The sequence below is a fragment of the Sinocyclocheilus grahami genome, unplaced genomic scaffold (genome assembly GCF_001515645.1).
Source record: "Sinocyclocheilus grahami isolate Dianchi unplaced genomic scaffold, SAMN03320097.WGS_v1.1 scaffold533.1, whole genome shotgun sequence".
Lineage (NCBI taxonomy): Eukaryota > Metazoa > Chordata > Actinopteri > Cypriniformes > Cyprinidae > Sinocyclocheilus > Sinocyclocheilus grahami.
In genome coordinates, this window is record NW_015505712.1 from 145571 (window position 1) to 171363 (window position 25793).

At 36.4% G+C, this 25793-nt stretch overlaps 1 protein-coding gene across 1 annotated transcript in view; it reads left to right on the forward strand.

The window, feature by feature from the left end:
- Positions 1-7122: 7122 nt before the first annotated feature.
- LOC107555374 (syntaxin-8-like) overlaps positions 7123-25793 on the forward strand; it is a 76064-nt gene continuing 57393 nt past the window's right edge. Inside the window, exons 1-6 of the mRNA XM_016238136.1 lie at positions 7123-7232; positions 7608-7707; positions 7811-7905; positions 9554-9664; positions 15756-15883; positions 16472-16564. Of these exons, the coding sequence (XP_016093622.1) occupies positions 7216-7232; positions 7608-7707; positions 7811-7905; positions 9554-9664; positions 15756-15883; positions 16472-16564 (544 nt within the window). The 5' untranslated portion in view covers positions 7123-7215. The remainder of the gene's footprint in view (positions 7233-7607; positions 7708-7810; positions 7906-9553; positions 9665-15755; positions 15884-16471; positions 16565-25793) is intronic.

Below are 25793 nucleotides of genomic sequence, written 5' to 3' on the forward strand. Positions count from 1 at the left end.
TATAACTTATGTTCCCAACCATAAATTTTTTTTTTTTTTTAATATATTTGTGAAAAATAATTTGTCAAGCCAATTTTTTTTATCTTGTCATCTTGTCTTTTTCTTTTTTTTTCTTGTCTGATCTTGCCACCTGACACTACAGGATTCCTTAGTTACACTCTTAAAAATAAAGTTTTTTTATTGGCATCTGTGGTTCCATGAAGAAACTTTCCATTGCATTGCAGGTTCTTTATAGCAAAAAAAAAAAAAGGTTCCTTAGATTATTAAAATGTTCTTCACACCAAGAAAAAAAATGTTCTTTAGGGAATCAGCTTATCAGCTCATATTAGAGATTTTGTTTGGTCAGAATCAGCTGACATTGGATATTTAAATGTACATTTCTACTAATTTCTGCCTAATTTAAGTTATACTAAATGCAACTTTGGAATAAAACCTAATAGAAAAAATGTAACTTCAGCAATATTTCTGTAATACATATAACATTAATATGATCAACATTTATATTTATACTAATAAATATTATAAAAGAACTACCAAAGTCTATGAAATAGAATATATAGTAATTATTAATGTCATGATTATTTATATTACCAGTAATAACAACAACAACAATAATATTGAAATGTATTTTAACCATTTAAAAAAATCTTAGGTAAATAAACAATTTTTAAATTATGTGGTTATATATTCATGGTATAAATGAGCTGAGTATGCCTGTGTAGAAATGACATAAAAGGAGAGACTTCTGTCATGAATGTACAGTATAGCTTCACAGGACTGACAGGATTGCTCTGGAATTTAGATTACTCACTTAATGTAAATTCAATAATAATAATAATAATAATAATAATTCAATAACATTGTTGTGATGACTAAATTAACTTTAAGTTCAAACAAATACATTTTAAAAGATTGATTTAAGTGTGTTTGTTTGTTTGTTTTATTATTTTTTACATATCTATTTAAAATGTGTGTAAAACATTTTTTTTCTGCAGTTAGAATCATTATTACAATATCTTTCCTTTTAAAAGTAGTTTTACACGGTATGAGCTTATAATTTTCAGCTAGAACATTTTTTGATTTGCATATGTATTATATTGGAGTAAAGTCACAAATGCATTTTGGGATTAGAATAATTGTTAATTAATAATAATTCATTCATTATTAATTGTAGCTTAAATTAAGCCTTCAGAGGTGTTACACAAGCATTTGTGCTTATTTATGATTTTATTAACGCAAGTACCCTAAAGGTGACATTTTTCAAAGGTAAAAAGATCTCACTCACGCACCTGTAAGATCCTTGCTGGCCCGTTTGCTTGAGTTTCCTTTAGGTCTTTTGATCGGAGGCTTTGCAGTGATACTTGTCCCGCCAGTGTTTCTTTTCCCATCCTCACTGTGTAGTGATCTTGCTCTTGGTATGATAGCATTGCATCTGCTAAAATGACCCGTTCCTGCATCATCAGTGTCACAAACATAGAATGATCTTGAACGAGGTCTTATGTGGCTTCTGTCCTCGTCACTCTCTTCCGTTGAGTGTTTTGTCTCCTCAGAGCCATAAAGAGATCGGGAGCGGAGTCTGCCACAGATTGTCCGGTCTGCATACTGTGAATTATTGCCGTCCTCCACACTCTGGACATTCACATTTGTAGAGCCAAAATGGGAGCATGCAATATTTGAAGTAATCTGAAGCATGGCCCCAACCGCTCACATTAAAGAGACTTTTAACGTTAAGTTCACAGTAGGTTTGTTGCTCTCTTTGTGATGCCCTGAGACACCTGGGTTTTGTTCAGATGATGTGACTGTCATGTGACCTGTCCATGTGGCTGTAGTACTACTGTATACACAGTGGAAAATTTCAGATGGCCTCTGTTATTTTCTGTTTTGCAATGTGAATATTAGCTCTTGAATATGAACAATTGTAATAAAACCAATGATACAACATGGCATAACAATGATGTTTAGTAATTAACTTCAACATCAAACAGCAAATAAAGATATTGTAGATTTTATTCTGTGCCATCTGTTAAAATGTAAGAATTTTTCAGACAGTGCTTATTAACTACGTAATAACGTCTAAGGAGATATAACTAAGTTAAGCATGTATAACTTTTATATTTTATAAGGGGATTCAACTTCTTCTTTTTTTGTATGGGGGGGGGGTATTAGAAATATAATAGAAAATATATTAAAGTATATCGAAATATATTTGTATGTATTTTTTTAATAAAACAAATAATGCATTGACAGAATCGTACAGTTCTCAAAATTGTTATCACACTTCTATATAAAATTAATTTGATGTAATTCCCTCTGTGGTTAGAAACAGAGAAATTCTGTCTTCTTGAAGTGTCACAGAATGTTTATACCAGACACATTTTAATGCCTGTTTTTCCAGGAAATTCCAAAAGTCAGTTCTGTTTTCAACACACTGTTATTTATTCAAACACATATGTGTTTGGATGTGAAACAAAATGGTCAGGCTCAAAATGGGGACTAATAGCATTAAATAAGGTGCTAAACCTGTTCGTTTTGTTAGAATGTTACATGTTAACACACTTAGGTTACGTTTTATTTTATAAACATTGTGCTGCTTAGCTGTAATTTCACAGTCAGATAACTCCACATTAATCAAATCAAATTAATCAAAAAGTAGGTCACTTGCATCAATATATAAATAAATACATTTCACATTTATAAATATAACATTTTAATCCAAAGACTTCCTAATAAAATGGCAAAGGTGTCAAAACAGCATGCTCATATTTTCTGGGATCATCTGTTTTCTCCTCAGTGGGGGCTTGGTGGTCACAGGTGCCTCCTCATGGGACCTGGTGGGCAAATTGCTCTCTTTGGGTATCCTTGTGGGTACCCATTGGATGCTGTTGCTCCTTTTGGGGTACTGGAAGGTGTAGGTGGTCCCTTTGGGAGCCTTAGGGAAAAGGTGTCAAGACATTATGCCTGACAAGATGCTGTTTTATATTTTCTGGGATCCTTATTTTTCCCCTCAGCGGGTTCCTGGCAGGCACAGATTCTTCCTTTTGGGATCCAGTTGGAATGGGTGCTGCCTCAGTGAGGCTGGCAGGCACAGGCTCTTCCTGATGGGATCCATCACTAACAGGTGGTCCTTGTGGGGACTCCATTGTTTCCCACCACTGTCTTGAAGTGAGGTCCCCATTTAGCTTTCTCAGATGATGACCGTACAAAATCTTCTACCCCCATTATCGCCCACCACCACCCTGTGTCAAAGACTTGCTCATCAAAGGGGCTGGAAGTGGACACGATTGACACGCTCATTTTGGTGAATAAGTGTCTTTGATGGTGGTAAGACCAAAAAAAGAGAATAATTTTTAAAAAGGTTGTTTGTGTGCAACAGTAAATTATATCTGTGAAACACTGTGAGAGAAAAAGCAGAGTAAACACTTAAAAGATCAAGATGCATTAGTTTAAAAATCTTTGTTTGTTTGTTTTTAACAGTATAGGCAACATGCCCAGTGGCAGTCCATCAGAAGAAGCGAATGAAGCTAATAGCCTCCCTCAAACTCCTTCATCTAAGATAATAAATTTAAGTTAAGGTTTGTTGCAATCCATTTGCCTATTAATATGCATAATGCAGATGCAAAACTATATCATTAAAAAATGTATATGTCCTTGTTTGTTTTATAATTTTATTATTATTATATTTTAAAATTTAAATACACTAAAGCCTGGCCTTGACTATATTAAAAAGTTGTGATGGTGACTAGAAAGATTATAACGCTTACATTTTCAAGATTGATTTATCATTTGATTTATCAGAGGATATCATCATATGTGTGGGAGCATAATTATCAGCATATATATATATATACAATTGATTGCATCTGTTGTCCTCATTTGTAAGTCGCTTTGGATAAAAGAGTCTGATAAATGACTAAATAAATATATATATAGAGAGCGAGGGAGAGAGAGAGAGAGAGAGAGAGAGAGAGAGAGATAGAGAGTGTTCAGATGCAAAAGCCTCTAAGTACGTCTGACGTTTTTCTTTAAAATTAGCATTTCTTTCTGGCTACTATGTATAGGTTTCTATGTAAGTACAGTTCTGTATGGGTTGAGGCTGGGATTTAGCGCATTTGAAGTGAAAGTACTTGATGAACATATACTATGTGTGGAGAGCATTCAATTAAATTCAATTCAAGTTTATTTGTACAGCGCTTTTCACGATACAAATTATTGCAAAGCAACTTTACAGCAAATTAAGTTTCTACAATATTTAGTAGTAGCTTATCAGTGGTGACTGTCAGTTTATGTACATGGCAGAAATGTATGGAAATATCAATCAAAGACGTAATCAAACGATGAACACTATTAACAGCAATTATTATATGATGCAATCAAATTTATAGCAAAATGTGGTAGTTTTGTAAGTTGTTTCAGGGTTGGCATCATTTGAGGTCCTCTGAGGGGTTGGCATCATCTCTTCTCAGGTGTTCTGGATCCAGACTGAAGCTGGTGTAAATCCTAGTTACATCCGTGGCAAAAACAGAGAAAAATATAGAGACATAATTAGCGTAGCTGCTGTTCCAACCAAGCAAAATTGATTTGTTTAACCCAAACTAAAGAATAATAATGTGCATTTGATCATATATAACTGCAGTAAAAGATTATGACTGCAGTAAAAGTTTATGAGATGCATTATTTGAATGCTTGGCCAAAGTGATGTGTCTTTAATCTAGATTTAAACAGAGAGAGTGTGTCTGAACCCCGAACGTTATCAGGAAGGCTATTCCAGAGTTTGGGAGCCAAATGCGAAAAAGCTCTACTTCCTTTAGTGGACTTTGCTATCCTAGGTACTACCAAAAGTCCAGAGTTTTGCGACCTTAGGGAGCGTGATGGATTGTAGCGTGGTAGAAGACTAGTTCGGTTAAGGGCCTTATAGGCAAGTAATAATATTTTGTAACTGATACGGAACGTAATAGGTAGCCAGTGCAGAGACTGTAAAATTGGGGTAATATGATCATATTTTCTTGACCTGGTGAGGACTCTAGCCGCTGCATTTTGGACTACCTGTAGCTTGTTTATTGAAGATGCAGGCACATGCATTCACTCAGTATCGCTATCTCATTTTTGACCAAGATGGCTTTTAGAGGCTTTTGCATTGGAACTCTTCATATATATATATAGATATAAAGATAGATCTCAAATACACTTTTCAAACAAAACATTTCACAGGAAGACGTTATCAGGACAGAAATTAAAAGAGACATGTTTGTCTCTTTTACATAGATAAGAATTGTGCCATTATGTAACAAACAATATATAACTGAACAGATCTGAACTTGGAGGAATGAGACAAAAAAGATGAAGATATTTACACTCCTACTTAGGCTAAATATAGGCTACATTGTTTTTAACATTGTTAAATATTGCAGGGTCAGATACGTTTCTTGTGAAATTAGTAGGGCTATCAATAGGCTGTAAGAACATAGCATCTCTATTGCAATTAGTTAATTGTTCTCCGGTTTATGCAGACTGTGGAGTATTTGTAAAGAGTTTTTTTTAACCAACACTTTCTTATTCTTTATTATCAGTAGGCTAATGTGTACAATGGCTACAATCAACATTAATTAATATCTTTCACAACTTGATTTAGCAGGTGTGGGCTGAATTTAGTGTTTCTGACTCCATGGTCTATTTCTTCTCATATAATAATTCATTTCTAATTAATAATTTCAACTCAAACCAAAATTTTACGTCTTCATATAGAGAATGGGAATCTACATCACGCCGCATTGGATTCCGCCATGTTTTAGGTCACGCTCAGGAGCACACAGTGTAAACACACGCAAATCACCACGGAAAAAGCCGACCGCTTACTATTAATATTTTTTGAAAACCATCTTACATACTCTTAATAAAACAGACTAATATGTAAATCTCTTTAAATAAAAAAAAATCGCTCTGTGGTTTGTCTGAGAGGCTGCAAATATTCATTATTCAGTCTCCTTCACCACAGTGGTACTGATATAGGCTAACTGCTAAAACACTTTGGTTAGAGTAGCAAAATCATGGCTATTTTTTAAAGGGGAGAATACATAGCTAGATCTCAACCAGTGGATCATTTATCATTGTTATATATTGTCATATTGCACAGTAAAACTGCTTAGTGTAAAGAATTAAGCCATTATAGTGGTAACAGAACTTACTAGAAGCTGCTTTGAAACGATGTGTATTGTGGATGCTATGCAAATAAATACCTTGACTTGAATGAACCAAGTTGAAGATTCTTACTATTAGAGATGCCGAACAAACAACGATGCAAGCGATCAAATAAATGAATGAATGAAACTTAATCCGTGCAAACAAGTGGCTGGGTATCAAAGTACCGATAACGTTTCCATATTTGATTTTCTTCTATTTGTGGTGTGAGGGCTTACAGTTTAACGTAAACCACTGTATATAATAAATCTACAGAGATCAATTATTAAGACGCATCTTATTTGAGTTGTTTACCGAGTTTCAATTTAACTTTCATCCGAGTTCCGTAGTGAATGTAGACATTTTATATTATTTTATGTTTATATGATTCAACTTAAGATCGCGTTGGAATGATTAACGCTTACTGTATCAACATAGCGTTAATCAAAAGCTTTTAATTGCATTTAATGCAGACATTGATAAGGGCTATGGCATAGCCCTTATCAATGTCTGCAGGAATTACAGCTTGCTAACTCTGAAAAAAGCAAATTTTTCACACCGGCCGTGCAAAGGGCTATGGCAAATGATGTAAGGTGAGCCTTAACCACTCCAACACGATCTTAAGTAGAATAATATAAACATTAAATAATATCAAACATCTACATTCACTATATTATCAAGCCTCCGCTGTGGCTCCCGTGACCTAAATTCCCAGAATGCATTGCAGCTGTGCCGACACATTCCCATTCTCTATTAATTTCTTTGAGACTAGTTGTGCAATAAGTGAGATAATGTAGCCTACATAACGTTAGCATATCTAAAGCTTGCGAAAGTCTATTGTATTCTAAATATTATAGTTACAGCGTGTTAAAAAATGTAACGTTTTCTGTGTATTAATTTTGAGCGTAGGCTACGTGATATGTCTGTACAAGGCCACCGTCTGACGTCACGGCCAAACAGGAACTGGCACGGCGCAGTTTATGTTGCTGGTGGTTTTGCTCTGAGAAACGCTTTTTATAACTGAAACGAAAGTGCCGCAATATGTCACAGGATTTGTGGTATGCATTTCTAAATTCTTATCGTTTATAAACAAGTGAGGTCTACAGGTCGTAGAGTTCAGCAAACATAATTTGCTGTTGCAGTCAGTGGATCTGTACTCAGCCAGATCACTTCAGACTGAAATTATCTCTGTATTCATTTCTTTATTGCTCGTCACACACTGTACTTTAATAAATGATTCTGTGTTTGTGTACATATATATATGTTTTTACTCGGCGAACAGCTGATATAAATGTTGCCAGTCCGGTTTGCTGAGATCTGTCACATGATTTAGTTGATGCCAATCTTGTGATTTAAATGACTTGAAAACTGGTGGAAGCTGTGGCAGAAACTATTTTTACCAAATTGACATTGTTTTGTTTTTCATTGTTTAGGTTACAGAATTATGATGCAGCTTGTCGCCTGGCTCAAGAAATTGCAGAAAACATCCATGAAAGAAATAGACAGCTGAGGACTGGAGGAAATCCAGCCAAGGTAAAGACAGGGTTTTATAAATGTTTGTTGTACAATAAAATTAAGCCATGTGTGTCTGATCTTTATGCTGTTATATCACTTTTGTCTTTGTCTGTACTTGTAGCTCAACATGACCCTGAGAGCATCATTACAGAAGCTCAAACAGAATATAGCACAGCTCAAGGAGACATTGACTCGAGCTTCTGCTCAACGGCGTATGTATCCTTTCCAGAAAAAAAATCACTTAATATTAATTTCTTGCTTCTCAAAAGCTGAGAGGGGGGTCCAAAGATTTTGAGAGATCCGGAGGAAGAGTGTGGTATATTTTACATTATACTTTAATGTCTTACATTTTTTTACAATTAAATGTGTGTTGAAAAGTTGCTTCTTTCAGTTGAGGACTATTGCAAAAATGAATTCCTTTTTGTCTGTTGCTGAGCTTGAGATAGTGATTCATGCATTTATCTCCTCCCGTTTGGACTACTGTAATGCACTTTATTTGGTAGTGAGCTAATCTCTTATTTCAATTTTACAATTGGTCCAGAATGCAGCTGCGAGGCTCCTTACTAGTACAAAGAAAAGGGAGCATATTACTCCAGTTTTGGAAAAGCTGTATTGGCTTCTGGTTAAATATCGGATTCAGTATAAGGTGTTGCTGTGTGTTTTTAAAGCTGTCCGTGATATAGCCCCAGAATATATTACGGACCTGATTCATATTAACTCTGGTAGACCTCAAAGATCAATTTAACTGCTTACTGCTCTCAGTTCCGAAAACTCGCCTGAAAACTAAGTGGGATCATGCGTTCTCGGTTGCTGGCCCAAGACTGTGGAATACCTTTCCACCTGACATCAGAGCTGCACCGTCAGGTGATGTTGTTAAATCTCGTGTGAAAACTCTGGCTTTTAATTGTTGACTTTTGGAAGATGTAAATAGTTTTTCTGTTATTGTTGATTTTTGTTTTTATTAATCTCGTCTTGTTGTGTTGCTGTACAGTCCTTCGGTCTACTTTGTAGTGGAAAGGGCTCTATAAATAAAGTAGACTTGAGACATTTTTGCAACAGTGTCGAGGCTGAAGAATGTCTAAATTGTGGTTCATCCAAAAATAGTTTTAAACATAAATGCTGTTATTTATTTATTTATTTAATGTCAAAATGAGACATTTCACACTTTTTAGACATTTTTTAGCGTGTTACAACCTCTAGAAAAGGCAAAAAATCCTATAGAATTATTGCATTGTAGTCATGAAATAAGTGTTATGAAGTCATATAATAGAGTAACCGACCAAGCTGAATGTATTATTTGCTGATTATCCTGCCCTCCAATGAGCTTGTAACTCAAGAACTAGTTCTCTCCAGTGTCTCCACTTTTGAGCCAGTTCTTTTCAGTGAACAGTTAATATGGTTCATGGACTAGACTGGCTCTTAAGTTCAGCTCACTGGCATTATGATTCAGACAAAAAGGTTATGCATTTTGTTGTTGTTGTTGTTTTAGGAGCTCATAGTGATGGCAGAACTGGCAGAAACCAAATTTTCCTTTCATTTTTAACAAAATACCTGTTAGCACACAGGTTTAATTGATATTAGGGTGATTAAACAAACACAGAATCTTAATATTACCGTGAACCTCCTTTAATAATGAGACAAAAGTGTGATTTCTTATAAACACCTGTAGGGGGCAGTGTATAATAACAAACCAATGACCGTATGGTCTGAAGTAGTGGTGTTTTAGTATTGAAGTACTGTTAAAATATTACTGTTATGTTCTTAAGTCACAGATGTTTTTGATGATTTAGCAATGGTTCTGTGAGATGAGTATAATTATGCAATCATAAATGTGTCATTTTAAAGCCTTAATGTATAATGTTAGAATGCAAGCCGAAGCAGACAGAAGACAGAACCTTGTTGATGACCTCGCTACCAGAGAAAGGAGACTGAACGCCTCTTTTAAAGCAGACACCTCAGAAGCTGAGCCATCAAGGTACATCATTTCTGTGACCACTGAACATTTTGACCATATCATTTTAATGAATAAAATATACCACAGGGTTCGTTATACATTATGTTTGCAACATTTATTTATTTTTTTGATAAAAAAAATGCAACACAAAAACTGCGCATATTTTATTTGGTGTTAATTAAATTTTTAGCAATTTTGTATAATATCATTTGATGTATTGATTATATATTGCCGTTATATGAACATTATTAGCATCAACATTTTGGAAATATCAGTCATTTCTTAGAAGTGAATAAAGTTGATTCTTTTAAGTGATTTATCATATTATGGTTTAACAATACTGACTTATTTATATTTGTTTATTTATTTATGTATTTATATATTTATTTATTTAAGGCTAGTGAACATCAACAACCGATTTTGCCCTGTTGATGTTTTTTCCACACAGAATAATCAATTTTCAATTTTTGCCAGAAATATTTAGATTTTTCCTTTGTCTTTTCAACGTTACAGAAAACACACTATAATGAAAAACAATAATAATTGGTTTGTAAATTACTATTTCAAATTTTAGGATTGATATGATGCTTTGTTGTTGTTTTTGAAAGTCTCTTGTGATCACCTTGGCTTTATTGATTGGATAAAAATACAGTAAAATCCGTTTTATTGTGTGATATTGCAATTTAGAATAACTGTTTTGTTTTAATATATTTTAATTATTCCTCTGATGGCAAAGCTGAATTTCCAGTAGTCTTCAGCGCCCCATGATCCTTTAGGACACATTTTTAATTATTATCAATGTTGAAAACAGTACTTTACTCTCACTTTTAAACAATTTAATGCATCCTTCCTGAAAAAATAGGTATTATTTTCAAAAAGTAATAATATTTTGGTGACAAATCAGCAGGTTTTGCATCAATGATGTAGAATACAAAACCAAATGTTTGTTGTTGCAAGGTATATTTGATGTACAAGATCAATGAATGTAAAATGTTCAGTGTCGACACAGCAGTGACCTGAAAGAGGAAGTGACTGTTCCAAATGACTCCGTCAGCTCGCTCAAAACTCTCTCACTCTGGCCCCAGTTTAGCAGGCCATCCTTATTTGAAGCTGCATAGTTTGATATTCACATTAATTTGATGGTTATGCAGAACAACAGTAGAGAAACCTTGAACTCTGTGCCCTAGTTAGTCTACCAGACCATAGAGACCTTTGCTTGCCATGTTTCCTTCTTGGCCCTGCAGTAGTGTCCCAGTGTTGAGTAACTTTATGCCAGAAATGGTGCGACCTGTGCTCAAACGGAAGTCTGTGCACACTCTCTGAGGGCTCCAGTTCAGCTTTACTGCTCTGCTGATCAGAGCTGAGTGTTGAACTTCCACCATCCGGACTGTTTACACTTCCCTACTCTCCACTGCTCTCACATCCTCTCTCCAAAATACACCAATCAGAGACTTAATGTGTCACCGCCAATCTCCTGTGCGCTTCTGACTCTCAATCGAAACGACAGCTCAGGAGCCGAACTTCCTCAGAGAAATGAGATGGATTATTCTGATTTGACCTTCTCGATCCAGGTTATACGTACTAGGATAGGAAGGCAAAACAACCTGCTAATATATAAAAATCTTTTTTTTAGCTTAATGCTCCATCTGTCTGGATTACTCTTCTTTTCTGTTGTTATTGTAAACTTCAACTAAAACTAAAAAAATGGATGAACTATCCTTGTAAACTAAAATTTATTTGTTATTCATTCGAAATAATAGTGCTGTACTATATTTTCATAGTGATAATACTAAAATAACACTGACACAGAGGCTTCTTCTTTTAAGGTTTGATAGATTGGGCCTTTTTGATTCAGTGGGTGGTAAAGGTAAAACTTTGAGATTATTTATAGGCCTGATTCCTTTTTTTCTAGCCATCTTTGTGGACTTAGTCCTCTAATTCCTTAACATGGAAGGGCTGAATTTTATCTTTATTGGTCACGTCGCACTGTTACGCTGTGCACACATTAACTAAAGAGCGCTAATAAATGACAGTCATTTTATCAAGTTTTTTAAATACTAAAGAATTTTTTATGAGGGTGTTAGCCTGGCAGGATTTTTAGGGCCTGGATTCATCTCACTGTGTGGTCTTTGTCTGCCAGTGGGGGTGTTAGCTTTGCTTCAATAAGCTGAAATAGCATTTCGCTTTTTTTCCATAGGGCTAAGACCAGGCTTATGGCATTCGTGAAACAATACCTTTGTGGAAGATTAACCTCTAATCAAGCACAAAATGACATGCCGCTCATTTGAAGATTCAGAGTTCCCGACCAGAGTGCCCCTACCCTCCTCCCCCCGTTTCCTCTCTTTTATATTTGATTGTAAAGCACAAAGTTGTAATTAGTTAAACCGGGCCTCTAAGAGACGAGGTCTGTCTCCAGGTCTCGCTCCAGTGTGATGCCTCGTCTGATTAAGTCTGCGGGCTCTGCGGGAGGTTAATTGGATAAGCGTTAATCCTCACGCCGCTGAGATGGAGTGGAGGAAGTGTAGAGGGGTTGGCGCAAGCTACGAGTTGCCAAACATGTCAGAAAGATTAGGATCCGCTGCTGACCACTTGTCTCGCTGGCCAGAGGATTGATATCAGCTTGGACTTGGATAGAGACCACGCTTCAAAGGCACTGTGTGACTGCCTTGGTATTTTTGTAGATTAGAAAGCTGGAGGAATGGAGAGATTGAGAAGAAAGAGGTCTAGCTCACCAAGCATGTGAGAAGTAAACTTGCTCAGTGTGAGGAAGGATGAGAATGAGAGGAACAGATCCAGCTGAAGACTCTTCAGAGGTTATCGACCTCTCTGAACCCAAATGAAGCTCCGCTGATGCTGAACTAAGTGGAAGAGAAGTTGCCATTGTCAGAAACTGGCGCTTATAGTGAGAGGAAGTCATTTGAGTTTTACTCAAATACCTTTTTTGACATGCAGTTTCACCTTAACCTGCATGAACAACTGCATGTTCCTGAAAGGAAACATAAAACAAATCCTCAGTATAAAAATGGTTATAAATCTTAGATCTGGGACTTTGACATATACGAGAGTGCATGATAAAGGAAAAATCTAGTTTAAAACACATGTGCTAAGTTTTTAGCAATGCACTCTTTGTATGCATGTTGGATTCATATAGTATTTTCAGAAGTTTCATTTTATTTACTAATAATCTAATAAAAATACACTTTTTTTTTTTCCCTTACACTTTTAGAATACAATTAGGTTTGCACATCTTCATCAGTCATTATGTACTTTAAGTATTATAAGCTATATTTATAAGCTGTAAGTATACATTTTTAAATTAAGTTAAAATGTGTTTTATAAAAATATTATTGATTATTAATTAATAAATATCTTTCATCATATGGAAATTTACAACCTTAACTAAACTAACCTGTTTGTGTTATTTAAAAAAATAAAAAAAACTCAAACTAATTAAAATGTTAAGAGTTGTGAGGGTCTGCAGCCGTCCTCAATTTCCTGTTGTATATATTTTTTTCTTCATGTTGGTTGCACCACGTGGCTTGGCATTTCTCAAATTGTTATTGTTCGTAATTTAAGTAACTAAGCAGTTAGGATCTTTAAATGCCGAAATATTGTCCCAAAGTACTCAATATGGTTTATTTTTAGGAATTTGTAATGAAGCTTTTTTATTCACTATGATATCAAGACAGTTGTACCATCCAGACATGAAATTGAAAAAAAAAAACGTGTTGATTTGTAATCAGTGCCATGGATGGATTTGTTTTCACGGGTATTGGTACTTTTGATATAGGCTACATATCAGGATACCCGTGCGAGTTAGTGACCGGCTCATAACTCTCTGTGCGATGCTGAGCGCTGATAGCTTTTCCAGAAGAGCCTTTAAACTTCACTTCTCTCTCTGCGAGCTGTCCAGGACCCTCAGGGGGAACAGGTTTCATACATTAATCAAAGAAAAGTGCAAAAGCACAACGCAGTGTCTCCACAGGATAACAGGAAAAAAAAAACTCTTAACTAATTAAAATGTTAAGAGTTGTGAGGGTCTGCAGCAGTCCTCAATTTCCTGTTGTATAATTTTTTTCTTCGTGTTGGTTGCACCACGTGGCTTGGCATTTCTCAAATTGTTATTGTTCGTAATTTAATTAACTAAGCAGTTAGGGTCTTTAAATGCCGAAATATTGTCCCAAAGTACTCAATATGGTTTAGTTTTAGGAATTTGTAATGAAGCTTTTTTATTCACTATGATATCAAGACAGTTGTACCATCCAGACATGAAATTGAAAATAAAACCATATTGATTTGTAATCAGTGCCATGGATGGGTTTGTTTTCTCGGGTATTGGTACTTTTGATACAGGCTACAGGAAGCAGGATACCCGTGCGAGCTAGTGACCGGCTCATAACTCTCTGTGCGATGCTGAGCACTGATAGCTTTTCCAGAAGAGCCTTTAAACTTCACTTCTCTCTCTGCGAGCTGTCCAGGAGCCTCAGGGCGAACAGGTTTCATACATTAATCAAAGAAAAGTGCAAAAGCACAACGCAGTGTCTCCACAGGATAACAGGCCACTTCTCGGTTTGGCATGGCGCTTTGAAAGCTTGTATAAAAGCCAGAGGCGGTTCATATGCTTTGTGTCCTTGTAACGTAGGGCATGAAAACTCACTCTCCGGGCCCAACAAAGTGGAACCCATATGAACAAATAAACAGAGGTTCTCTGATCTTACAAGGTCCAAAGTAGGGGATGTTGTTTGCTATTTTAGAAGTAAAAAATAGAAAGATTATTTATTCTGAAGGCACATGAGTGCTACAGATGTGAGTTTGGTAAAAGAGCCTGTGGCTCTTGAACAACTCACAGACATGCTTCGAAGTTTATTTACGTTTGTAAAGTAGATGATGTGTGTCCATTTGATGTGTGCATGTAGCTGTTGATTGACAGTGCATGTGGAATAACTATAATATTGCACTGTGTATGTAATCTAGTTACTGTGTGTGTATGTAATGAGAAAGTTGACTTTGTGTATTACAGTGATGACTGCTGAATTCATAAACGCATGTTCATACATACGTTTTATTAAAACAATAAGCTAAAAGAGGCTTGTGTTACAGCGATTTTACTTCTGCAAAATAACAGTGCACTCGGTTTCTTTTGGTTTTCGTAAAAAAAAAAACAATCTCTTTAAAAATGATATGTTAAGATTCTGTGTAAGCCTTTCAAGATAGACCTACCTGAAACTCCAATATTATTAATCTATGGTCTATGCTTCTGTTGAAGCCATCAGATGTAAGCATAATTAATAAAAATCAATGTAGTAGGCTAATTCCAGGTGAAACAATTTAGGACAAACAAGCCCAATCCTATTAAGTGTTAGTGTTAGGCTTCCTAGACTCTAAAATTTCAGTAAGATTTAAATAATAGTTTTATGCGGCAAAGATGTATTAAATTGATTAGAAGTGAAAATACAGATAATTTTACATTGGTATAGAATATTTCAAATAAATGATGCTCTTTTGGACTTTCTGATTCATCAAAGAATCCTGAAAAACTTATATATCAAGGTTTCCACAAAAATATTATAAAATTTGAAAATATTTGTGCTGCATAATAAGTAATGTATCTTATGCAGTTCTGAATATTAGAATAATTTCTGAAGCATCATGTAAAACTGAAGCCTGAAGTAATGGTAGTTGAGTGTTCAGCTTTGCTCTTACAGGAATAAATTCAATTTTATGTATATTATAACAGAAAATAATTATTTTTTTAATTGTAATTAAATTTCACAATGCTGCTGTTACTGTATTGTTGATCAAATAAATGCAGCCTGTGTTCATAAGAGACTTAAACATTCAAAAATCTTACTAACCCCAAATTTTTTAAAGGAAGTGTGTATTTCGCACTTATACTTATAACCAAAGGATATAAGTCAATAGTTTTATATTATACTTTTTTTTTCTTCCCATAACAACCTTTGTTAGTGAATCATGGGAATGTGGTGCATAGTCTCATAAAAGTTAAGTACACAATATGATACTTTTCGCGTACATTTATTTCAGAAATTCAAACTGCAGAATTTAGAAGAGTCTGTGTAATAAACTGACATGATACAATGTGTATCTCCAGGTCAAGTCTGATGACAGGGGGAAACGGTTCGGGGCCTGCCGTGAACCCGTGGCTGGTTAATGAGTCTGAGGAGACCAGAGGACTCAGCTTTGGAGAAATCAAACACCAACAGCAGCATATTATCGAAGGTATATCGCATATGATTTCTTTTGAAGTCTTTCGGTCTTATAACTAATGTGGTGTTTGAAATTGTTTTTAGCTGGCAATTATCTGTCCACCTCTTTCTGCTGTCATCTTGATGGGATGAGACATTAGAAGAAGCCCTTTTTTGAATTTACGCCCCCATTATGAGATCTGCTACTCATTTGAGAATAGCAACTGGTAGGAGTCTTGAGAAAAAGCAGGAGCCGTTTTGTCTACCCAAGTTATACTTTTAGCTTCAAGGTTACTGCTAAAGTACCTTGTGGCTCACCGTTGCAGCTGCCTCTGTCAAAAATGACATCAGATCACACTATGTGTCATTTAAATGTCACAGATGCCAACACCCTGCTGCTAATGGCTTTCTCTCTCTCTCTGTGAGGCTCATTTAGATGGAATTGATGCACTTTTCAATTGGTTTTCTGACCCACTCCTGATGATTTACATGATGTTAACCACAGGAACATAAAATATGCACATGTTAAACCAAACTTTTTGGATAAATATGTGCCCTTTTGTCTTTCTTTTGTACAGTTCTGTCTAAATATGTTTCTATTCTCATGTGTCTTTCTCTTTAGTTCAGGATGCTGGCCTGGATGCTCTGGCTGCAGTCATAAGTAGACAAAAACAGATGGGTCAGGAGATCGGCAATGAGCTAGAAGAACAGAACGGTAAGAAAAAAGTGCAGTAGCCTATATGTGACAGCTCTGGCTGAACATTCAGATGTTTTCTGTGAATAACGTCTAATTTGCGGTCAGCTTGGCTTTACTTTGTCACACCGCTCTCTCGCTACACTACATATGATGTCATTGGCTCTAAAATGAGCTGAGGCTGGGGTTAAAGTGGAAAATTTGGAACAGGCTACTTGGAAACCCGCTGCCACCTGGTCTATCAAGTTTTTTAACTCATTCCTGCTGCAATGTGTCAAACATATTTTCTAAACATGAGACCTGTGTCCTTTGCATAGAGACATCACATTGTGGCGAATCTATTTGAGCTGGAATGTGAGAACATGGAGGAATTACATAGTGTATGATGATGTCAAAGTCACATGGAGGAAACTGAGCTCAGATCAGTAGTCTGTGACCTCATCTGAAGGTTGCAGCTGATTTGAACTGTCCCACACTGTTTTTCAATCTGTCTAGACAAGCTGGTAAAGTGAGACATGCTAGACTGGGGAAAACAGAGAGAGAGATATATAATTATCAATTTTTGAAGTGAGATATACTATCCTCCAAGATCATTTTGCTGAAATACAATATTTTCTCAAAATGATCAGCAACACAAACTAGAGATGACTTGTCAGGGTTACAACAGCCAAGGCTGTATATACAGTATATAATAAACAAAATACAATAAAAACCGTAATACTTTGAAATATTATTACAACTTAAAATAACTGTTTTCTATTTTAATATTTTTTAAATGCCACTTCCGATCAGTTTAATGTATTCCTTCGGAATAAAAGTATTATTTTATTTTTTTAAAAAAAGGTTCTTCCTGACCCAAACTTTTGAAGGTTAAGAATTAAGTGGAATTTATATTATAATTGTAATTTTTGTCTTTGTTAAAGCTCTGTTCTTTTCTGCTTAACTTTGTCTGACAAGAAACTAATCCAACAGGTGTTACTGACAAGCAAATACAAGTCTTTTGACCTTGAGGACCCTGAAATAGAGATAGCGGTTATCTGTAACTTGTGTTGAAGACAACACAGGAAACAAATCAAATGTAAACAGCAACAGCAAATGTGAATTAAAATGCATAAGTAATATGTCAAGTTTACTAGAAGTTAAAAAAGTTTTTTTCTTTCTTTCAAATTTAGGTATTCAAGAAACATTTCTTATTATCAAATTGTAAAACAATTATGCAGCTTAATATTTTTGTGGAGACTGTGATGCCTTTATTAATTGATGAACAAAAATGTAAAAAGAACAGCTTTTTTTGAATTAGTAGTCTTTTGTAATGCTGTCACTTTTCTAAATTTAATGTGTTCTTGCTGAATTAAAGTATTAATTTCTTTAAAAAAATCCTACTGGCTCAGTCTTTAGAATGGTAGAAAATGTAAAACAACACAGCATATCATTGTCTGTTTTAAAACATTTGGCCTATCAGATGAGTGTGGGGGACAACATAAGCATGTTTATGTATGGATAAGCGTATTGAGTGTCTGTATTAGCGGTGTATAATTAATGTTCCTAAACTTTGCATTCGGCAGCTGCATTGTAGCGAGAGAGTGCATCCTGTGTGAATTCCCTGTTAGGTCTCACACTGATATAGACAACATAGCATGTTGTCCTGTTGCTGGAACAATTAAGGGTTTCGAGCTTGCAAAGGAAGAGCAGCCATCAGAAACATCAGAAATGTTCATGAAAGCTGCTGGACCACAATTTAAGTGTAAAAATGTACATTAGCATAATGGACAAACATCTCAGTTGAAGTCAATCCTGCGTCCATGCAACTTGTGTCTAAAAAATGAAATCCTGATGCAAGTTCACCTCCTCCCTGTTGCTTTTGTTGGCACGGTGAATGTTACCCACAATACTTTTTCAGGGGGCAGTGTAATTACTATGGACCGCTTCCAGTGTCACTACTCTTTCCTGTCTGCTTCAGCAACTGGCTTCTTGAAAAGAGTACTATGTTTGGTACTTTTATTAAATAGAGATGATCAATTACATTTACTTAAAAAAACAATGGAACCATTTTGTATGTGGGTCCAGAGATTAGTTATATAATATGGTTTTATATAGCCTAAACAAATCTCAGGTTCATCATTATGGTGACCCTCTGTTGGAGACTAATGCTGGGAATTGCAGGCACTTGGCTGCTTTTCACTGTCTCTGCCCCGTCTCAGTCTATTCGGGACTCAGCGTGATTGATTTAGTCTGCTTCTTGCCTCCCCAACTAAACATAAGAGTGAAAACAAATTATTTGAGCGGGACCTCGATTTTTCTCCCTTCTTTTTCTAAAGCGTGCAGCGTCATTGCTTCCTAGAACAGGAGGTTTAAAGCAGAAACTGAGATTGGATGGTCTCTGTTTCATAGGCTCACTTTTGAGAGCTGATAGAGTTACTGTTCTGTTCTGCTCTACAGTCCAACAAACCTCCCCTGAATTTCATCTGTAAGAGTCTTGCAGATATAACCCACGATATATCCCATGTGCGCATTAAAATCCTGCTTTCTTCTGGAAACCAGCTCCATGAAAAGCTGTCACAGAAGGTCTTAAGTCCTATATCTCAAGACTCAGCGGAAGGGATTCCTTCCAAACTGCTGTAACTTTTGTTCTTCTGATGCACTTAAATATTTTATACAACACATGTGCAGTGTTTACAGAAAGCATTCATGTTGTTACTTTTTTGTCCAAATTATTAACCTTATAACTCACTAAACTAATTTTTCACCATTGAGTAACAGTAAATTCATAAGTTCAGAAACATTTATGATTAATTATTTTTTATTTTTTTAACACAATTAATGCATTAATTGTTTTTCCACTTCCTGAGTCTATGCTAATGCTAAGGCACTGTCACATTAGCTAAATTTATTTTGTGGGCAATAAAGGTTGAGTCTTGGTTGTTCTATATTTAAGAACACAGTAAGTTTGAGTAATTCTATGAGCTTTATATATTGGAATTTTAAACTCTTCCAAATTAGCATTTGCACAATGTATTTTCCTGATCATACTGTAGTTTGGATTGAAGTCTTGCCTCTGACTGGGTCATTCCAGAACTGCTAACTTCTTTTTTTCAAGCCGTCCCTTTATAGTTTAGCTGTGAGCACTTGATTTTTGTTGCACTGGAAAATGTATCTTTACTCTAAATGCAGATCTCTGACTGACTCAAACAGCTTCTATCCCAGTCTTTACCTGTGGTTTCTTTGGCACTATCCATGTTGGTCTTGGTGCCAACAAGGTTTCCAGTTGCTCCTGCTGAAAAGAGAATGATGCTGCCACTACCATACTTGATGGAAGAGATGCTGATGCCTTGGTCTTGGGCCATATTTGGTTTGCGCCAAACAGTCTCCTTTGCTTTAGGTGAATCAACTCGACCCTGGACTAATCAGACCACAAAATTCTTCCAGAAGGTTTGGAGTGGCTTAAAAGTTTCGTCAGGTGGCTTCTAGAAAACTTTAGCCGTGATGTAATGTCAGCCTTTTTCCGAATTGGCATTCTTGTAGCCATTCTCATGAAGAGAGGCAGAATCAGTGAAGTGTCGAAAGAATTGTTGATGTCTACATAGTTTCCCCCATTTCATCCAAAGAACTCTGCAGTTGTAGCGGGCCTCTGATCCTTTCTCTGGCAATTGACCTTCTGTCCTTGATTAGTCGATCTGGTAGATGGCCTGATCTTAGTAATGTTTGGATTCTGCCTTGCGTTTTCCGTTTGGTTACAACGGACATCACAGGTGTCCTTGGTAAAGTATTTTTTAGTAGCATTTTTATAACCTTCTGTAGGACGTTTATTCCTCAAGACAATTTCGCTCTACAGGTGGTTCCATGGTCTACATAAAAACGCAGTACTGATCCGATCTGTTTCAGTTGTGAGCTGTCCCAATAGATTTAACTCAATAACACTTGATTAATTCAGGGGTCATTCAGAGTTGTTTTTTTGACTACTTTTAAACTTGATTGATTGCCTTAAAACCAAAGCGCTTATGGTGTGGAACACAACAAACAAAAACATCTGTCAGACGCATGTGTATGTAGACCAACAATTAAAAATGAGTGCAGCTGGAATGCTATCTGAACGCTGTATGAAGTCTGCCTGGACAGATTGACAAGCATAATTAAAAAATGAATCATAAAATTATCTTAATTAAATATGTTGTAATTTGACTTTGTAACAGAGCAAAATGTGAGATTTTGCGTTCTAAATTGGAATCTTAACCTAGTGGAGAGGTTTTTATTAAACTGGCATCTGGGGTCTGCAAGAGGATGCTAGAAGGTTATTTGGTAACATTTAGAAGCCATGTTACCATAAGGTATTAATTATTCATATTCTATGTTTGCTTTTTTTGTTTTTACAGAATGTATTTTTGAAAACATTTTCTTTAGAAAACATCAATATTGTCCACATAGTACAAATGGGACTTTATAGATGAAAATATATAGTTGCTTTTAGTTGCTGAAGTGGATCATAATATTTGTAGAAAAAAATTGAAAACACCCATTTAGATTATATGTAGATTAATCTAAAATAGGTCCAGCCACAGTTTATGCAAATGAAAAGCAACTTTCGGGAACAACAACTAATACGATTAAAGACAGAAGAGCTGACGTGATCCATGAGCTTCTGTCGTGATGGTTACTGTACACTGTAAAAAAAAAAAAAATTCGGTAAAAATTACGGTAAAATACCAGCAGCCGTAAAAAATATGGTAGCATCGTTTTAGGGTTTACAGACTCCTCTTAAATTCACAATAAAAAAGTATTTCATTTCAACTGATATAATGTTAATATACCAAGCTGTTGAAGTACTAATATCTGTTTTGAAACATTGTAATACACTAATAACTACCAAAAACAAATGGTGATTAGAAAGTCACATGATGAATGAAAGCTCATCACAAGCAGCTCTTCCACAAGCTGAGAACGAAAATATTAATATATATGTTTCTGACTACTTTTAAGAAATGATTCATGGTAAAGCGCATTAAATCATTGAATAGCCTGTAAAATTAGCAATTCAATATTTTGAAATGTGCTATTTGTATGAAAGCAAAGACAGTCTTATAAATCATCAGATATAGTGAATACATACCATATTAGCCACGTTATTAATATTTTAATAATAATATTGAGCTTTTGACCACTAGCATAACGACAAGTGACCTGTAGCCACTGCATGTGTGGCTTTATGCCTCTTACGCTACTAATTACGTCTTTTGGCTATTACTGTCTCTCTCTCTCTCACACACACACACACACACACACACACACACACTTAAATTGCAGTCAAGACCTCAGATACCACAGTGACATGTCAGGTGACTGTAGTGCCATTAGGATTTCAGAAGATCAGCCCATCACTACTGATAATGGTGCTGTCTAGCGGTAGAGAAACAACCCAAGGTCTTCATCAGAGAATTGAATTGCATTTGGTTGATTTGTGTTAAAGCTCCAGTTTCCTCAGATCAGGACTTGTGAAACGTATTCACTGTTTCTCTTTTAACTACATGAACTAGCACCTATATAAACCCACAGATCCTTTTCTATAGAAAGACGATAGTGTTTTTTGGTGTGCATTATTTGAGAGTGATCATCTGAACATGACTATATATCCAGAATTAGGCATCACTGTTCCAACAGCGTGTTTTAGCCGCTCCATTACAGTCTTGTATTATATGACATAATCGACAATGTAAAAAGTAATAAGATAGTTTAATGCCCTAAAAGAGACGGCAGAAAATGAATCGCTTTTACAAAAAAGGACAAGAAAAAAAGCTTCTTCCTGTTGCTGTATAACCTTCTTGTCCTCTCGCATGTTTTTTTCTTTGAATGAATTTTTCCCCTCCTAAAAACACTCTAGTTCTATAACAGTGTTTTACTGTAAATAGATTAAACATTTGATGTAGGAATTAAGAGGCAGCAATGATGTCCTTTTAAGGCCAGGGCTGTTAAAGGTGGTCAGTAGTTAACATGACTCTGAAGCTTCCTGCTGACTCTTGAGTACTGTCAACATACTGGCAAAACTGGCCCGGTTCAGACATCCTGATATCCTGGTTCTGACCATTTAACCTGAGCCGGAAAGTCAAAAGGGAATTTACGTGCCCTGGTCATTTGACTGGTACTGAGCTATTTTAAGGACAAAGTGAATGTATTTAAATGTGTATTACTGCACTTAAAGGGTTAGTTTATCCAGCTTTGAAAATTCTGTCATCATTTACTCACCTTCATGCAGTTCCAATCACATCAGACTGTTTTCATCTTCAGAACACAAATAAACCTGAAGACATTTATAACTGCTTTATCAAATTTGGATAAAACCACTGGAGTCACATGGCTTACTCACAGTGCCTCTTTTTGAAGCTTCGATTACCAAGACATTCAATGGATGGACATCAGATTATATAAAAAATATGTAGTTTGTGTTCTGAAGATGAATGAAAGTCTTGCAGATTTGGAGCAACATTAGGGTGAGCAAATTATGCTTGGTTTTTATACAGGCCTATATCTCTATAGGCAAAAAGTAAAGGGTTCAAAAGAGAATAAGATTGAAAATCTGAATTTCAAAATTGAATTTAACCTGGAATTATTATACAGGTGCATCTCAATAAATTAGAATGTCGTGGAAAAGTTAATTTATTTCAGTAATTCAACTCAAATTGTGAAACTTGTGTATTAAATAAATTCAATGCACACAAACTGAAGTAGTTTAAGTCTTTGGTTTTTTTAATTGTGATGATTTTGGCTCACATTTAACAAAAACCCACCAATTCACTATCTCAACAAATTAGAATATGGTGACATGCCAATCAGCTAATCAACTCAAAACACCTGCAAAGGTTTCCTGAGCCTTCAAAATGGTCTCTCAGTTTGGTTCACTAGGCTACACAATCATGGGGAAGACTGCTGATCTTACAGTTGTCCAGAAGACAATCATTGACACCCTTCACAAGGAGGGTAAGCCACAAACATTCATTGCCAAAGAAGCTGGCTGTTCACAGAGTGCTGTATCCAAGCATGTTAACAGAAAGTTGAGTGGAAGGAGAAAGTGTGGAAGAAAAAGATGCACAACCAACCGAGAGAACTGCAACCTTATGAGGATTGCCAAGCAAAACCGATTCAAGAATTTGAGTGAACTTCACAAGGAATGGACTGAGGCTGGGGTCAAGGCATCAAGAGCCCCCCGTTACGTTCTCCCCAGTCTAGGGTTGGGAATACCGAACAAATCATTAACAAAAGATGATTAAGCAACGATACCCGCCTCTCTCCTGTCCCAGCTCACACACAGAAACACAATGGAGCGAGAGTATATTCAATAATACATTTTTAATTCACAAAGTAACATAACAAGAAGCGTGAATCTTTAGGAGGGGTCAAGGCCAAAATAACAAACAAAAAAAGAACTAAGTAAAACATTAAACAGTAACTTACCTAACAAACCAAAACCCAAACAAAATACAATACACTCCCCTTACTCCCTAGCTGTCAATAAACAGGAGATAACAAGGGATCATAAAGTAAATGGCAACCTCCTCCCTACGGCTTCTTAAACAAATTAATAACGCCGGCCAAAAAGAACTCATTTAGAAAGACAACAACCCGTCAGGCACCACAATACCACGGATGCGTTGACGACTGGGGCAGGAGGCGGAGGGCAGTAACGGCAACGACCAACACGGCGGGACTCAACGCGCTGCTTAGTGCTCTACCATTTTCCTCTTCCTTCTCAGCTTTTAACCACTCTCGCTCATCCACATAATCAGCTGCAGCTGCGTCCAATCAACACTGCGCAGGGAAAAAGGGTAAAGAGAGAGAGAGAGAGACACAGGAAATGGCACCATACACAGAACATCTCTGCACATTGAACAATCAGGATGAACAATAAAAGCACTTCTGTCCAGAGGACGTAACACCCCCACCCTTAACTACAAAACCCGATTTGTAGTAAAGATAATAATAAAAAAAACAAAACAAAATACATTCATACAACCCACACACTTTTCAACAGGCATTTTGGTCCTCATCAGCATGAACCCTTGACAGTGCATCGGCTACAATGTTATCCGTACCCTTCTTATACCGGATGTCTAAGTTGAATTCTTGTAAAAAGAGTGCCCATCTCATGAGGCCTTGATTAGTGTTAGACATACGGGCAAGAAATACCAGAGGGTTATGATCAGTGTGAGCCACGATGCGATCACCAGAACTCAAATATACCTCAAAGTGCTGAATAGCCAACAATAAAGCTAGCGCTTCCTTCTCGATGGTACTATAGTTCTTCTGACATCTATCGAACTTCTTTGAGAAGTAACTCACTGGATGTTCAATACCAGCCTTATCAGCCTGCGTCAGCACCGCGCCAGCACCATTGGCACTCGCACCCACCTGCAGACTGAAAGCAGCAGCAAAATTCGGAGCTTGGAGAACTGGAGCATTGCACAATAGATCCTTGGCAGAACAAAAGGCAAAATCACAAACTTCGTTCCACATAAATTGTCGTTCAGTGCTCAACAGATCAGTGAGAGGTGCAACTACAGAGGCAAAATTACAGCAAAAACCTCGGTAATAACCAGCCATTCCCAGAAAACGCCGCAGTTTGCGTTTATTCGTGGGTACAGGGAATTGCATAACGGCTTCAATTTTAGCCTGGACTGGTCTAACCTGGCCTTGTCCGACCAGTTTACCAAGATAGGTTACGATCGCCTTGGCAAACTCACACTTACCAAGGTTAAGTGTCAAAGATGCTTTAGCCAAGCGTTCCATAACCAAACCAAGAGTACATAAATGATCTTTCCACGTCATGGAGTATATTACCACGTCGTCCAAGTAGACTTCGCAGTTCTGCACATCCGACAATACAAGGTGCATTAATCGCTGGAACGTGGCGGGTGCATTGCGCATCCCGAAAGCCATCACAGTATACTGCATAAATGCGTCAGGTGTAACAAACGCAGAGACTTCAGACGCGCGCTTTGTTAATGGCACCTGCCAGTACCCTTTTAGGAGGTCGAGCTTGGTGACATAACGTGATGAACCCACACGGTCAACACAGTCTTCCATCCTAGGGAGAGGAAATGAGTCAGCCTTAGTAACGTGATTCACTCTGCGAAAGTCAGTGCAGAATCGCAGTGAGCCGTCAGACTTGGGCACAAGTAGGCACGGCGAGCTCCATGGGCTCTGACTTGGTATTGCTAAACTGATGACCAGACTTAGACTTCAGTAAAGGACCAACACAATCCAA